We start from the raw sequence: 14,667 nt of genomic DNA on the forward strand, positions 1-14,667 counted from the left end.
TTAATCCTCTGCGTTATTATTTAGAACATTTTTCACATACGTTCCTCAGAACTACATAATCGCGGCCCTGCTGGACTGCAAAAAGGCGACTAAAAGTAAGTCAAATCTTCTTCAAATGAGTGTTTTTGTCCTTGATTTTGGCAATTAAACAAGATTATCTGCCAATGGAATAAGTATTTTTACTCCTAAAATAAGATAATTAGATATATTCACTTGAAATAAGATGATGGAGATGAGTTGTTCCTATTTTAAGTACAAAAACCTTATTCCATTGGCAGATCACCTTATTTACCTGCTCAAATCAAGTGCAAATGCATTCATTTCAAGAAGATTTGACTTACTTTTAGTTCTCTTTTTGCATTGATGAGTGTTTGAGCTTTTACAGGAATTGTGGCGGTCCTCTGGGGCTTGATTTGGTTATTTTCTATTGGTTTGGTGATGTTTTATTGTGTCCATATGCCTGACCCTGACACCACCAATTGCTAATATTTATTTTCCTAGCAACATCTGTAGATTCATGCTTTCTGTTTTAAGATTTTTAAGGTTTTTGATGCAGACAAGAGTGTTGAATGTTTGGGATATTGTACAACCAAACACCTGTAACAAGTGTTATTTAAGGGAAACAGCTAAAAGATACTTAATAATACAATAGTTTCTCATGGTGCTCCGCAGTTTTGGGGATTTATTTTTTATTTCTGTCAAAAATGAAACTATGTTGTACATAAGCTGTTTTGGTCACCAGCCAGCTTTGGGTAAGGCTTTGCCTTATTCCCAGGCGGGCTGTGCAGTCAGCGTTAACCCTGCACAAAAGCAGGGATGCACAGATAATAAAGCGACGCGGGTGTGATGCGCGCGGGTCCCTGAAAGTCCCAGTGATGGGCTCGGTCAGCAGTGCGCGCCACCGCGACTCAGGGCTCCACCGCTGTTAACCGTGAGCGCGCCTCTCCATGCGGGTTCAATAAAGGAGCAAAAGCAGCGAAAAGAAAAGAAGAAGAAAAAAAAACGAGACGCTGCTGAAGGGACATGACGGCGAGACTGGACGGGAAAGCTGAGACTGTCTCCCGTCCGAACCCGGCGCCTGGGTCCGCTTGGTCCCGTTCTCCGCGCATCGCCTCCAGGTCTTTGTCAGCCGGTTCACTCCACGGAGAGCAGAGCAGAGCAGAGCGCTTTTGTGGATTTCTTTATTTTTCTGAATGAAGACGTTGGCCAGAGGAGGGCTGTTTCAGTTTTAACGCACCGGAGATGCGGCGGTGTTAACATCTGAGGCACCTTGTGAAGTTTGCGGTGCTGGGATTCATCCACGGACCGAGTCACCTTTTGTTCGGCGGAAAGAGGCGTTTGATGCAGCGGTTCCGTCACACTGAGGCAGGATAACTGAGCGGCTCCTTGATAACAGCGCATCTTCCAGTCATGCTCAGTGTGGTTTGGCGTACCCGAACGCAGAGGGCATTTGAACATTTCCCAACCTTGACATTTGAATTATTATAGATATTTATCCTTTTTTTCATTCACTGACTCTGCGCCCTGCGCCGCCGTCCACCTTCTCCTGTCAGTCCCGGACTGCGCCTGGCCGTCCCGGTGCTGCCCTTTGTGTGCCCTGGGTTGACGAGGATCGCCATGCCGGAGTGCGTGTCGGTGTCGGAGTTCGTGCAGGAGGTCCAGGAGGACTGGAGCTCTCCCACCACCTCCTCCTTCACCTCCAAGATGATCAACTGCAGGAACACCATCTACCTCCTGGAAGAGGTGAGTGCTGGCAGAGGGAGGGGAGGAGGGTGGGAGGTGGCCGTAGTGGCAACAGCGGCGGACAGATGTTCTGCACGATTCGTGCTTCTACTCGAACCAAAAATTGACAGTCACCATGTTGCTTAACCAACACTCCTAATGGTCAAGACAAAGAAAACATGGTTTGGACCCCATTCAACGCCCCAACCACTGGTCGCCCTTTAGTCTTTGTGTGAGGTTCAGCTCTTGTCTTCTTCCACCTTTTCTTCTAGATGATTTGAAACCACCAGGCCCTGTGCATTAATTTTATTTCTCTCATATTCTCTGTGCTCAAGTTGTGTCTGCAACTGCCGGCGTGAAACAAAGACAAAAAGATCCGTGCCTGTGTTGTTCTTATTGGTGCCAGGATTGTGGTGACATCATGTAATAGCTCAGTAAGACTCTCTGCACAGTCAACCAGAGCAGAAGACTCGCCGGTGTTACATCTGTGTGCAGGTGCTGAGATTCTGATGGACATTTGCAAAGCTAAATAACTGTCAAAATTCAGTTTGTTTCAGTTTATCCAGTGATACGCGAAAAAATTTCACCCTCGTGGCACTTTTCAAGACAAAGATTCAATGATATACATATTTAATTACGACCGCCCTATCCTGTCATAAAGTGAGAACAACATTCTGTTACGTCTATAATACATTATAATACATTGTAATACATTGCAGTAACTATTCAGAATACGTTTTATTTGTCATTATATATACAACAAAATTTGGTAGATGAGATGGAGGGTTAGGCTGAGCGTGCTGCCACTAATGGCCTGACCGGGCGGCATGTTAGGGTGGAGAACATACAAACTCCACACAGAAAGGCCCCTGCTGAGCCCAGGACTCAAATCTTGCTGTGGGTGCTAACTACTGCACAAAGGGACGCTGTCCGAAGTGAGATTCAAACACACACCTCCAGAAGAGACTGCGACATGAATGCAGCACCTTAGACCGTAGATCCTGACAGTTGTGTAAGCAGCCATGGGGTGTGACAGAGTTGGGAGGACAAGAGCGGAAAATACAGACTATTGCAGAAGCACTGGGCCAGAAGTACTTTCTACAGAATACCAAAAGAAAAACAAAGTATATGAAGTCAATGGCAGCAATAGCTCTGTCAGTGGCTCTGGCTGGGAAAGAGACACAGCTAAACACAGAAGCATTGAGCCAAGGATACTTTCTAGTAAGTGAGTACTTACTGTAAGCAACTGCTCTGTCAGGGGCTCTATCAGTGAACTGCACACAGCTAAACACAGAAGCACCCAAGTGAACATTTAATTGAACAAAAAGAGAAAAATGGCGAATGGCTGTGATTTCAGCAAAAATCTCTTTCATTAGATCTGTCTGGGAAAGAGAAAAACCTAAAGACAGAAGCACTGGACCAGGGTACTTTCTATGGATGGATGTTCAGCAATGGAAGCAGTAGTCCTGTCAATGACTCCAGGGTTACGTTTTCAGGAAAGAAAGCAGAGAGAATACATTACGCTGATGGAAGCAATGAATGGTTCCATTGAGGAAAGAGACGAGGCCAAACACAAAAAGCCTGGGCCATGATTTATTTCTACGAGAGTGAAAATCAGGGAGTACATAGAGTTAATAGTAGCAATAGCTCCATCAATGATGCAAACCAGGAATGAGGCAAAGCTTAACACAGAAGAACCCTGGAGAAGAGCACGGTTTATAGGAATTAAAAGCAAAGACAGTACGCCAAGGTCATTTTAGCAATAGCTCTGTCAATGAGTGCATTCTAGAATGAGACACAGTTAAACACAGATGCACTGGGCAAGGTGTACAACGCAACGTTAATGTAGGCAATAATAACGCATGGTGTATAAAAGGAGAGTACAAAGACAAAGTATCAAAGTGAAGAAAAAGGGTCAGTATATCCCTCCAGCATCATAAGCCTATAGCAGATCTTCAAAGAGAATAATTCAGGGACGTTTTCTCTCATTTTCTCACAGCTGATTCGGATTATAAATCAGCGTAGAACTCCATAGTAAGAAATTAACGTTACAATAAGCGCCTAAGCTTGTGCTTTACATGAAAAATAACTGCGTTGTTACAGAATTACTGACCGGAAAAATCTGTTAACGCTTTTCAGCTTTAACTTTAAATGTATTATTTTATATATTTTATCAGTTGGCCAGGATACGGTAACCTGACAACAGCCAGCTGTATGTATCGCTCCGCCTAGCTCCACTCACATACATCTGGGACACGGCTCATTGAAAATGATTTCCCCAACCAAATTTTTGGTCTGGCCAATCAGGACGCAGGGCGGGTGTTTCATGGATGTGACATAGTGGAGACGCCACCGTGAGATTCCAACAACAATGGCGGCTCGCATCGAGGAAGCAAGCGTTAGCATTGATGCTGCTATTTCCTCCGTGTTGTCCAATCTATCTGATATTGTTTCATTAAAAGAACATCAGAGAACGCCTCTGAAGGCTTTTGTTGGTGGAAACCATGTTTTCGCCCTTCTCCCGACCGGATTTGGCAAGTTTTGTTTTCCGGGGCGCGTACGCGGACGCGCCCCGGAGCGGTTAGCGGTTAGCGCTAACCATATTGGGAGGCCTATTAGTCCTCAACGCGGTCAGCCCGGGATCGACTCCGACCCGCGGCGCTTTGCCGCCTGTCTTCCCCCTCTTCCTGTCAGCTCACTGTCAATAAAAGGTGTGCCACTACAGTGTTTCCCGCATGGATTTGCTTATGCGAGGCGGACCGACTCGCGGAGCGGGGGGGGGGGGGGGGGGGTGGACGACACGTTTTCCGCGGCCGCCTCGCCAAGATAGCGCTGCGGGAAACCCTGCACTAGAGCCGCAAACACATAAAAAAAAAAAGTTTTTTTTTCCGGCGTCGGTCTCATCAGCGTCACGGGTTAGCTTCGGTGTGACTGGTTGAAATAGCACGTTGATAAAGATGACAGACAAGTGGCTTATCCAATCATATGCAAGGAGTTTTGATAAGGCCCAGCCTTCAGTAAAGGCAATGCCTATGGCGGTGTCCCAGATGTATGTGAGTGGAGCTAGGCGGAGCGATACATACAGCTGGCTGTTGTCAGGTTAAGGATACGGTCCCAACTTCATAAAACTGTAGTTTTTGGTGTGTTTTTTCTTTTTTCCCCCAGATTTTGCATGAAATCATGATTCATCCTACACACAAAAAAAAGCAACTTGTAAGAAAAGCTTTATTTTAATCAGAATGTAATCAGAGTTAACATAGAATGGTGATGTGTGGCTGCTTGGCCTGGTGGAGCTGATCAATGAGGAGACAATGAGCTTTTCCGGAAGCAACGCGTCACCAGTGTAAGGGACTGCTCACATTGAGCTGCACAACACTGGAATACCAAAGTCCTTCATCGCAGGTGAGCTAAAGTATCTGTCACTTACTGCTTTGAGAGAGGCCATGAATTCACCAAAGCTCACCGGTAAATCCAGCACAGAAGGTGTGCTAAAGTAGCAGGTTTATCTTTACTTTTACAAAGACAGTCAACCAAACTCTCATTTCAAATATAAATCAATCCTAAACCATCCAATTGGTTCTGTTCTTTAAAGGTGCATAGCCACATTATTCGACTTTTTTTTCTTCATTTATATGTTGGTAGCTCACTCTGGTTGCATACAAAGTTTTTATGAAAGATTATCATGTCCTGCTGGCACATTAGTTATTATTTTTGCCATTTTACGCTTTGTTTTTGCTCAATTTGTTAGTAAACAAAGCCTTTTGTGTTCATTTTTAATGACAATGGTAGTACAACGCTGCACATGTGCAGCAGGGGATAAAACATGGAAGTGGCTAACGGCTATTAGCATCTCCCAGCGAAACAATGAAGAAAGGTCCAAGATCCAGTGGAAAAAAACAAAAACGTAACAAAATATATGATTCCAAGAGGGAAAAGGCTGGAATACCGCTGATACCGTTGATATTCACTGTAACGGACGCTAAAGCAGCCGATCGCTCAGATGTGACCGCAGAGTTAATTGACGGGAGTAAATGTTCTGATATGAGGCTCTTAAAGTTGCCGTACATTGGTGTATTTAATTAAAAACGGTTGGTCTTGGATCATGCTGAGCGGCCACTTTACTGTGAGGCATTGCAGAGGGGCAGGTTGGATCTGGCATTATGTACAAGTGATTTATTATCTAAGCAAACCGGCATTATGATAGTTGTGCGATACTGCCGGTAGATTGCGTCACGTCTGTTTATATCTGTTCATCGCACCTGGCGCTGGATTCTATCTAGCCTCAAAAAGGACCGTCAAAACACAATCCAGATGGAGGTTTGGTGTATATAGCTTTATCCTATAATGTTTAAATGCTTTTTGGTCTGTTTTTATAAGCATATAACGTGCCTATATACCTTTAAAGTCTAAAGACAATTCAAACCTTCACTATGTTGCAGTTTCCGTTCTTCAATACCATGTGTAGCCTGCATATGAACACCGTCTTTATGTGTCACAAATTACATTTTCAAAATGCGACGTCTGGTAGAAATCATGAATTCTGTTTGTGAGCAATTGCCAAGGATCCGAGTGCATGATGCAGATTGTTCCTTGTCTTCAGGGCTGGATTTCACAGTCATCAAAACGGACAATAATGTCATATAACAAGGGGCTAAGTCCGCATTTTTGATATGGGGGACACGGGTTCAAATCCTATTTGTGTCAAGAAGGGCATCCAACGTAAAAATGCTGCCAAGCTTGAATGAAAGTTGTAATGACTTGCTTTGGGGACCGCTGAATGAAGGAGGAGCTGAATGGACTCACAAATGTCATATAAATGAATGGAAGCAAAAACAGAAGCGGCACATTTTAATCCAGTTTCTTGAGTCCTGCTCACTTGGGATTTAAATTACTAATCATCTCCTCAACATTGAAAATTCATATTAAACATATATTTTAGTGAAAACAAACAGGAACTTTTGATATATAGAAATTGTATGTTATGCTACTACAGGCTTAGGCTGCTGGAGGACATCAAGATCTATTTCCCTCACTCTGCTGAGTTCTCCTACTGTTCTCCAATTTTGCATTATTTGTTGTTATTTCAACTCTTAACTTAATGTTCTCTATGTCAGTTATTTCTCTTCATAATAGGTTAATCTGGTCTGGCGTTCCGTTAGCTGTGACACAATCCAGGGGAGGCAGGTCATCTGCCATTACTCTCTCAAACGTAGAAAGGATCAATGTGTGCTTCTGTGCTGTTGTGTCTCTGCTCTGTCTTCTCTAACCCCCAGTTGGTCGAGGCAAATGACCGTTCACACTGAGCCTGGTTCTGCTGGAGGTTCTCCTCCCTGTTAAAGGGGAGTTTTCCTTTCCACTGTCGCTTCATGCTTGCTCGGTATGAGGGATTGGTGCAAAGCCATGGACAATGCAGACGACTGTCCACTGTGGCTCTACGCTCTTTCAGGAGGAGTGAATGCTGCTTGTCAAGACTTGATGCAATCTACTGGGTTTCCTTAGATATTAAATCTATTGACCAATCTGTATGATTTGATTAAATTTGACTTTGGAAAGTGCGCCATGTCATCAATTGGTGCTATATAAATAAAATTTAATATAATTTAATTAATGTTACAAAATGATTTTGAAGTAAAAAAAAAAAAAACAAGCAAAAAACAAAAAAGCGATGTGGGAAATTACTTACTATTCTTTTTAAAGTCCTAAAGTTTTAATTGACAAATACTAAACATAACATCTGTCTGTTTAATAAAGACCATTTTCTGTGGCATGAGACAGTCTCACCTGTCTAAGGTTTCCATATCCCAGAGGACTTCTTTTGCATCTCCAAACAAAGCAGAGTAGGTTAGGCAGAGATCTGATAACACTTGCAAATGAAAGTAGTACCATATATATTTGGCTTGTGGATACTTTTTGGCAATGAACAGCATTTCTTAATTTTTCAGTTCATTATGTGCCAGTTAACAAATTAACTGCTGTGAAACATTTGTGTAGCTGGTCCAGTGCTGTGTGGGGTCTGTGCATTTGGATGAAGATATGCTATAAAGCAGCATGTAGCAGCCCCCCCACCCTCCTCCTCTTTCACCCCACAATGGAGTTATTGACCTGGAGAATGGCTTGAAAAACATGCCCGAACTGAGCCCTCCCCGCGGCCCCCATCATGTACCCCCAGCAGGGCCGGCATATGTTACCAAGGCAACAGATTACTGGCCATCATCGTTCTCTGAGAAGAAGCCAGAGAGATTAATGTTAATAAAGATGTTAGTTAATCTGCAAACTGGGGTGGCATTAAAGGCAGACCGGAGAGGTGTAAACTAAAGCCTTTAATGGGTTGTTTTGTTGTGCATAAAATCTTGTTTTTTATTTTGTTGCAGGATGTCACATCTGCTGAAATATTTATTCCTGTCTGATTATGTATGAAAATCAAAGCTTGGTCTCATAATGTTTTGATAGAGGAATCACTTAAACATATGGGTGAGTCTTAGCAGGATGTCCTTAAATCAATATGACCAGATCAGACTTCCTTTTTCATTTTAACTTTAAACTGTGGAGACCAAATCAAATGGAGGTTTTATGGATACAAGAACTATATAATTTTCTCTAGAAACATTAATTTACATAGGGAGAGACTTAGATTCAAACAGCCAGGCTATTACTGCTGTGGTTGCCGCATTGTTATTGCTGCATTCACAGAATTATGTATTCTGTCCAAAATATCTTGACAAATGTATAATTTTTGCATATTTAGCTTCCATTGAGAAGGATTGTCGTTTAATTATTAAAAGTGGTGTTGCTAGCTCTCCAGGACTTCCAAAAGTCTTTCAAAGGTTTTATTTCGACTTCCACTGTTTATTTTCAGCCTACATTTTGAGTCCAGTACATGACAATTTTCATATTGTTTTTTTATTGTTATTTTTTATACCTATAAATTATTACAATTGTGTCCAAATAGCCAGCACCATTGGGTCTTGAGGGATGTTGTGACCAAGTAGACACCGTTGATTTCATGTTGCACGTACAAACTTCAGTAAATCTTGAGGACATATCGTGTAATGGACCAACACATGGTAGTCTATGCTCACTTGTGAAGTGGAAAGAATATGATGGTTTTCAATTTATCATACATCTAAAAATCTGAAAAGCGCAGAATTCAGTTGTATTCAGCCCCCCTCAGTCAATACTCAGAACTCCTTTTCCTGCAACTTCCCCTGCAGGTTTCTTTTTTTTTTTGTAATATGTCTAAAGGCTTTGGACATCTGGAGATTTTTTTTTTTTTTTTTTTTTTTTACAAAATAACTCAAGTTCAGTCTGGATTTGCACTAAGCTGATTTAATAAATTATTACGTTTTCATCTTTTGCAGAACTGTTGTTCTGCCAGACGGTGAACCTCTCCTCTTCCTCCACGTCTTTTGCAGCTTTTTACAGCTTCGTGTCACGTAGGACGGCCCTGTATTTAGCTCCATATATTTTCCAATGAATCTGGACCAGTTGTTTCTGTCCCTGCAGAAGGAAATTATTCTCATAGCATGATGCTGCCACCACCGTGTTTCAGAGTGGGGATGGCTTTTTTTTTAATGTAGGCCCAAAAAAGTTCATGCTTGGTTACGTCTGACTCCAACTGGCCTTCTTTGAACTGTGACTTTCCTGTCACACTCTTCCATTAAGGCTGACTTTGTGGAGTACTCTGCTAATGGTTGTCTTGTCAGCATTTTTCTCACTTGAGCTGTTCATCTCTGCACCTCAGCTAGAGTTATTATGGGCCTCTTGAATGCCTCTGATTAATGCTCTCCTTGCCCAGGCATCCAGCTGAGGTGGACTCCCACGGCTTGCAAACGTCCCATTCCTTTTTACATCTCCAGACCGTGCAAATGTGTAATTTTTAACCACAGACTGTTGTTCTGTCTCCATTTATTTGGTCCGCCTATTGATTGTGACCCTTTATTTTTTTAAATGTACGCTGCCCTATATGAAAGCAACAGCTGGGCAAGAAATGGGAGAAAAATAAGCCAAAGCCTTTTACAAAGCCTTGAGAAGCCTTTGACGCTTGGTGTTTAAAGAGATTGAAATGAGTAACCTTTTGAAAAACCTGCACTGAACCGTAAACTGGCCTGTAGGTCTTGAATCGGTCTAATGCTAAACTGAATTGAAATAACTTATTCATTTACAACAGAGTCCACAAAATTAACACACAGTGAGCGCTCGCCAAAATAAAATCAAGACATTTAAACATTAAAACGACGTTTACTGGATAATATGAGAACTGCAGGCAGCACAATTTATCAGGAATGATTTATAAACCCAACAGCAAAGGGGATAAAGTACCTCAGGTTTCGGTCAGATCTTGCCTTATGAGCATAAGTAAACCTCCTTCTTGATGGCAGGAGCCTAAAGTCATTGCACAAAGGATGCTGGATTGATTTTGATCTCTTAGTTACTCTTGTTCTGAAGACCAGATTAACGTCTCTCAAATCAGAACCAACAAAAGGTACAAAAGAGACAGTAATAATAAAATAAGACTTTGCTGTAAACAATCATTTTTGATTGGCCTGCCACATCTGATATTGAATATCCCTTGAAATATAGGTGATTTGAATGTTTAAGAAAAATGTCTTTTCAATGGTTTGTAAGAACCTGAAGCTGAAGCACCAAGAAGTTTCCATCATCACTTGGATAGTGTAGTTCCTCTGATCCAATATGAACTGTCCAGGATGTGATCCAGTATACTCCTGAAATATTAAGATGGATATCCAGGATATGTGGCAGAAATCTTCCCATCCCAATACAAAAAAAATAAATAAAAGTTTCCACATAAAACAGCAACATCCAATCTGAAGCGCTTCACGCGAGCGAATCTTTACAGATCAGATGATATTTTACCCTCCCAGGACTGATGCCTTCTGTCGTCCGGCAAAAAAAGCCTGCCACCTTCTTACGCATGCCAAAGCCATTCATGCAGTCAGTGCCAAAACCTACTTTTCATTCACATGTGTGCTCAGAAATTCTCCTAGTGGGAACCAAATCTACATTATCCAAAGCGGACAGTTTCTCCCTTTCATTTGAAAACGCCATAATCTCCTCCTCACCTACGGCCAAGAGTCTGGGTGTCATCCTTGATAGTACGTTGTCCTTCTCCTCTCACATTAACAACCTTACTCGCTCTGCTTACTTTCACTTACACAATATCAATCGCCTTCGCCCCACTCTCTCCCCTAGCTCCACCTGTATTCTTGTCCATAGTCTTGTCACTTCCTGCATCGATTACTGTAACTCTCTTCTTTTTGGTCTTCCTCAGAAATCCCTTTACAAGATTCAGGCAGTGCAAAACTCAGCAGCTCGCATCATTTCTAGAACCCCCTTTTTCCATTACATCACCTCAGTCCTACAGCAGCTCCGCTGGCTACCTGTCAAGTTCAGAATTCAGTTCAAAATCCTCCTACTTTCTTTTAAAGTTATTCACAATCTCTCCCCTCCATATCTCTCTGATATACTTCAAATTTCAACTCCCTCTCGCATACTTAGATCCTCTTCTACTGCTCATCTTGTTGTTCCTTCTGCCCGTCTTAGCACCATGGGGAGCAGAGCTTTTTCTCGGTCTGCGCCCACACTCTGGAATTCACTCCCCTCTGACATCTGCAATGCCGAGTCTTTACCCTTGTTCAAATCAAAACTCACAACCCACATGTTCAAGATTGCCTTTTCATTATGATTTTCTGTTACTTTCCTGTGTGTAGTTTGTGTTGTTTTTTTTAATTATGACGATGTTGCTTTTACCGCTTATTGTTCATACCTGTACAGTATCCTTGAGTGTTTTGAAAGGTGCTTGAAATAAAATGTATTATTATTATTTATTATTTTGTTCAGGCTCTGGACAGCGACCGGTTGGTGCTGCAGAAGATGAAGAAAGCTGCTAAAGCCAAGTACGCTTCAGGACAAGGTACAGAAATGCAGATGCAGTCAAACAACCTTAGGATTATTCCACAAACTATCACTGTTTTTTTCTTATCTTGTTAGACCATGTATCTCACCTGGAGCAGTACATCAACTCGATGGAGAAGCTCGCAGTGAACTGCCACTCAAACGGAGAGGCGGAGGTCGGCTCGGCCTTCTGCCACCTGGCGGACTTTTCTAAAGAACTTCTGTCTCCAATGAAGAACCTGGTGAGTGACAAGGGCTGCTAACAACCAAGAGGTCAAAGGCCACATTAACGATTTCTGGTCTTTGCTTAGTCTAAAAATAGATACATTCCCCTGACTGCATTCTGCAGCTTGTCCACCAGGATCAAAGTCAGAAAGCATTTTATTGCCAAGCATGTGAGCGCAGGTTAGAAAGATGTCTTGGTCTCTGAAGCCCCATTACTTACATTAATTTCACAATACACAATTGAATACAGTTTAAAAAACATAAACAAATACAGATCAGTATAATACTATAAAAGGCTGTCATAGTCACCGATGTCAACTTGTTTATATCATCTAGAATTGAAATAAATATGAACTGTCTGATCAAATAAATATCCAGGGATGTAAATGTTTGACAATGCTGTAATTTACAGAGATGTACAAAAATGTACAAAAATGCAACACAATATGTACCTGAATTGGACAATAAGAGTAGTATACAATCTTTGCATACGGGTTATGTTGTACTTGTTGGTTTGTACTTGCGTGTTGTTTAAAGGTTCATGGCAAATGTGCAAAACCAGCTGTTTTGCTTCTGTGGTGCTTTGGTTTGCAGCTCTCTGAGGTGCTAGCCTGAAGGCAACAGCCTACACATTGCATGTCGTGTCATGTGTGGAGGTGATTTCTTTCCCCCTGCCCCTTTCTGTGCCGGTGAAAAATGTAGATTCTCGATGGGATCTTTGGGGCAACGATGATTCTCTCAGCTGCCTGTTTTTTTTTTTTTTAATTGCACCATTCTGAGGTCAAATATAGTTGCCAAAGCAAATCAGACAGTTAGGTTCACCTCACAGACTCTGTGTCGTCTGATTGGAACTACTATCAGGATCCTGTGGGCCAGGTGAAACCTCCTAAGCTGGTAGCGCAGCCCCTTCTTGTGCCTTTTCACAAGTGACTTTATGTCTACTCCAGGTCTGAAATGATGCCCAGATATTTGAGCTATAAAAGCTTTCAACATTCTTGACCAAATTTGGAAAATGTCCATAAATCCTTTTAAATCTATGCATTGTTCGGAACCCAATAAGATAAAAACGACTTGTTTATTGATATGAGCCCACATGAGCAATAATTTTCAATGATAACCTCTAAAAGCCTAAAGAAAACACAGCTGGATTGGCCAGTAGTGAAAGCTAAGGAGAATAGATGTTAACTTGATGGAAGAATTGAGAAAAGGAAAAACAGCGACCTGGCTCATTATTGCATTACTCAGCATTTGTATCAGTGGTGCTAAGTTTTGAAGGCATGGGCCCATTAAATTCATGACTGGAACAAGAGTTGTCCTAAAAGGTCGCATTTGCAATTGTCCTCAAGCTGCTGATCCCGGCAAATGTGAAAGCTGTTGTGAAATCTTCCGCTGGATGCCGATGTCTCTCTTCAGGAGTTACAGAGGGTAATTTGTACCAGTGCAACTCTATCAAACGACCGTCTCCAGAGAAGACATGGCAGGTACAGGGAAGGCTGTCTTACTGAGCTCCCTGAAACCATCTGCAAAACAAAAGTCTGAAGACAGGGTAAAGAAAGCACTGTATGTAATGTAACATTTACATACAATTCAGCTTTGTAATGGATGTGCATACCTGCCTGCTGACCTCTGATTTATTGATTGCATGAACCTCAGTACCCATATGGAAAAGAAATAGAAATAAACTATTTAAAAATGTAAACATTCAATCATCATCAGTTTAAGTTTCATGTATTGCACATTGTATAAGGCTTATATGATTTACTCTTAAAAGTGTCCACTAATGCATTTATTTCATGCAATATAAACTATGCATGTTGTACAGAAGTACATCATATCTGTTTTCCATACATGTTTTGTATATTTGTTTCATATATTATGAAACATGCTAATTGCACAGTGTAGACGTTGGCCAGAGGTTCTCTGGTCAGAAGTGACCTGAGCTTTACGTCAGCCATCCACTTCTCCAGAGGCTTTCACAAACGCTATAAATGCAACTCGTACAGTTAGACCATGTAGGCACATACAATGTCGACTATATGTCGGCTACTGGACTCGCATTACTGTAAATGACAGAGAAACTGAGCTAATTTTGATTTTCCGAGCTGAGCTGAGCTAAGAAAACTTTCTAAACACTTATTATTGTATCAAATGAAATTGCAGCTCAGTGAAGAAAATATACATTTGTTGTTATGTGAAGCATTGTGCCACGCTTGTTATCAACATTTATGTATTCTGGTGAAAATTGCAGTTGTTTAGTGGCAAAAGCATCACTATAATGGACTCGGGTTATGTGAAAAGACAGTCAAGTCTTATAGTCAAGATAATGTGCAATCCATGTGATCATGTACCAAATTAAAAGTATTTCTCCAGCAAGAATGGAAAGAATAGTCTTTTATGAAATACTTAAAACGCTTCTAATATATTTGGCAAAAAATACTAAAGTTGGAAATAATTTAACAGTCAACTGTCTCCTGCTTTTTTATACGCATCCTTGTCATTTTGTCATCAAATTTGGTTGTAGTTTATGTATCTCTTACAGTTGTGGCACCACAAGCATTTTCTGTTTTCTGCAGTGATGACTGGCCGGTCATATATGTTTGATATTACTACTAAGACTATTGTGTGTAAAATTATTGTCATATATTCTTTCATGTTGTACCAATTTACTAAGAATCATGTGTCTGGTTTCACCGTCTGATGCATTACATACAAGTTTTAACTAAAACAGATACAAACATTATAAGATTTATAAATATCTGTTCCATATGGGTAGTGGGTTTAAGCATAAGTGAAATGCTTCACTTACAG

At 41.4% G+C, this 14,667-nt stretch overlaps 1 protein-coding gene across 2 annotated transcripts in view; it reads left to right on the forward strand.

Annotated features, from left to right (window-relative positions):
- Window positions 1–830: 830 nt before the first annotated feature.
- Window positions 831–14,667, forward strand: part of unm_sa1614 (un-named sa1614) — a 32,480-nt gene continuing 18,643 nt past the window's right edge. The window contains exons 1-3 of one of the 2 annotated variants that reach the window (XM_036134719.1): window positions 831–1,743; window positions 11,581–11,653; window positions 11,731–11,876. In XM_036134719.1, coding sequence (XP_035990612.1) covers window positions 1,618–1,743; window positions 11,581–11,653; window positions 11,731–11,876 — 345 coding nt within the window. In that variant the 5' untranslated portion in view covers window positions 831–1,617. The remainder of the gene's footprint in view (window positions 1,744–11,580; window positions 11,654–11,730; window positions 11,877–14,667) is intronic. The other variant, XM_036134720.1, reaches the window with a different exon arrangement.

The sequence above is a fragment of the Fundulus heteroclitus genome, unplaced genomic scaffold, assembly GCF_011125445.2.
Source record: "Fundulus heteroclitus isolate FHET01 unplaced genomic scaffold, MU-UCD_Fhet_4.1 scaffold_90, whole genome shotgun sequence".
In the NCBI taxonomy this organism is placed as follows: domain Eukaryota; kingdom Metazoa; phylum Chordata; class Actinopteri; order Cyprinodontiformes; family Fundulidae; genus Fundulus; species Fundulus heteroclitus.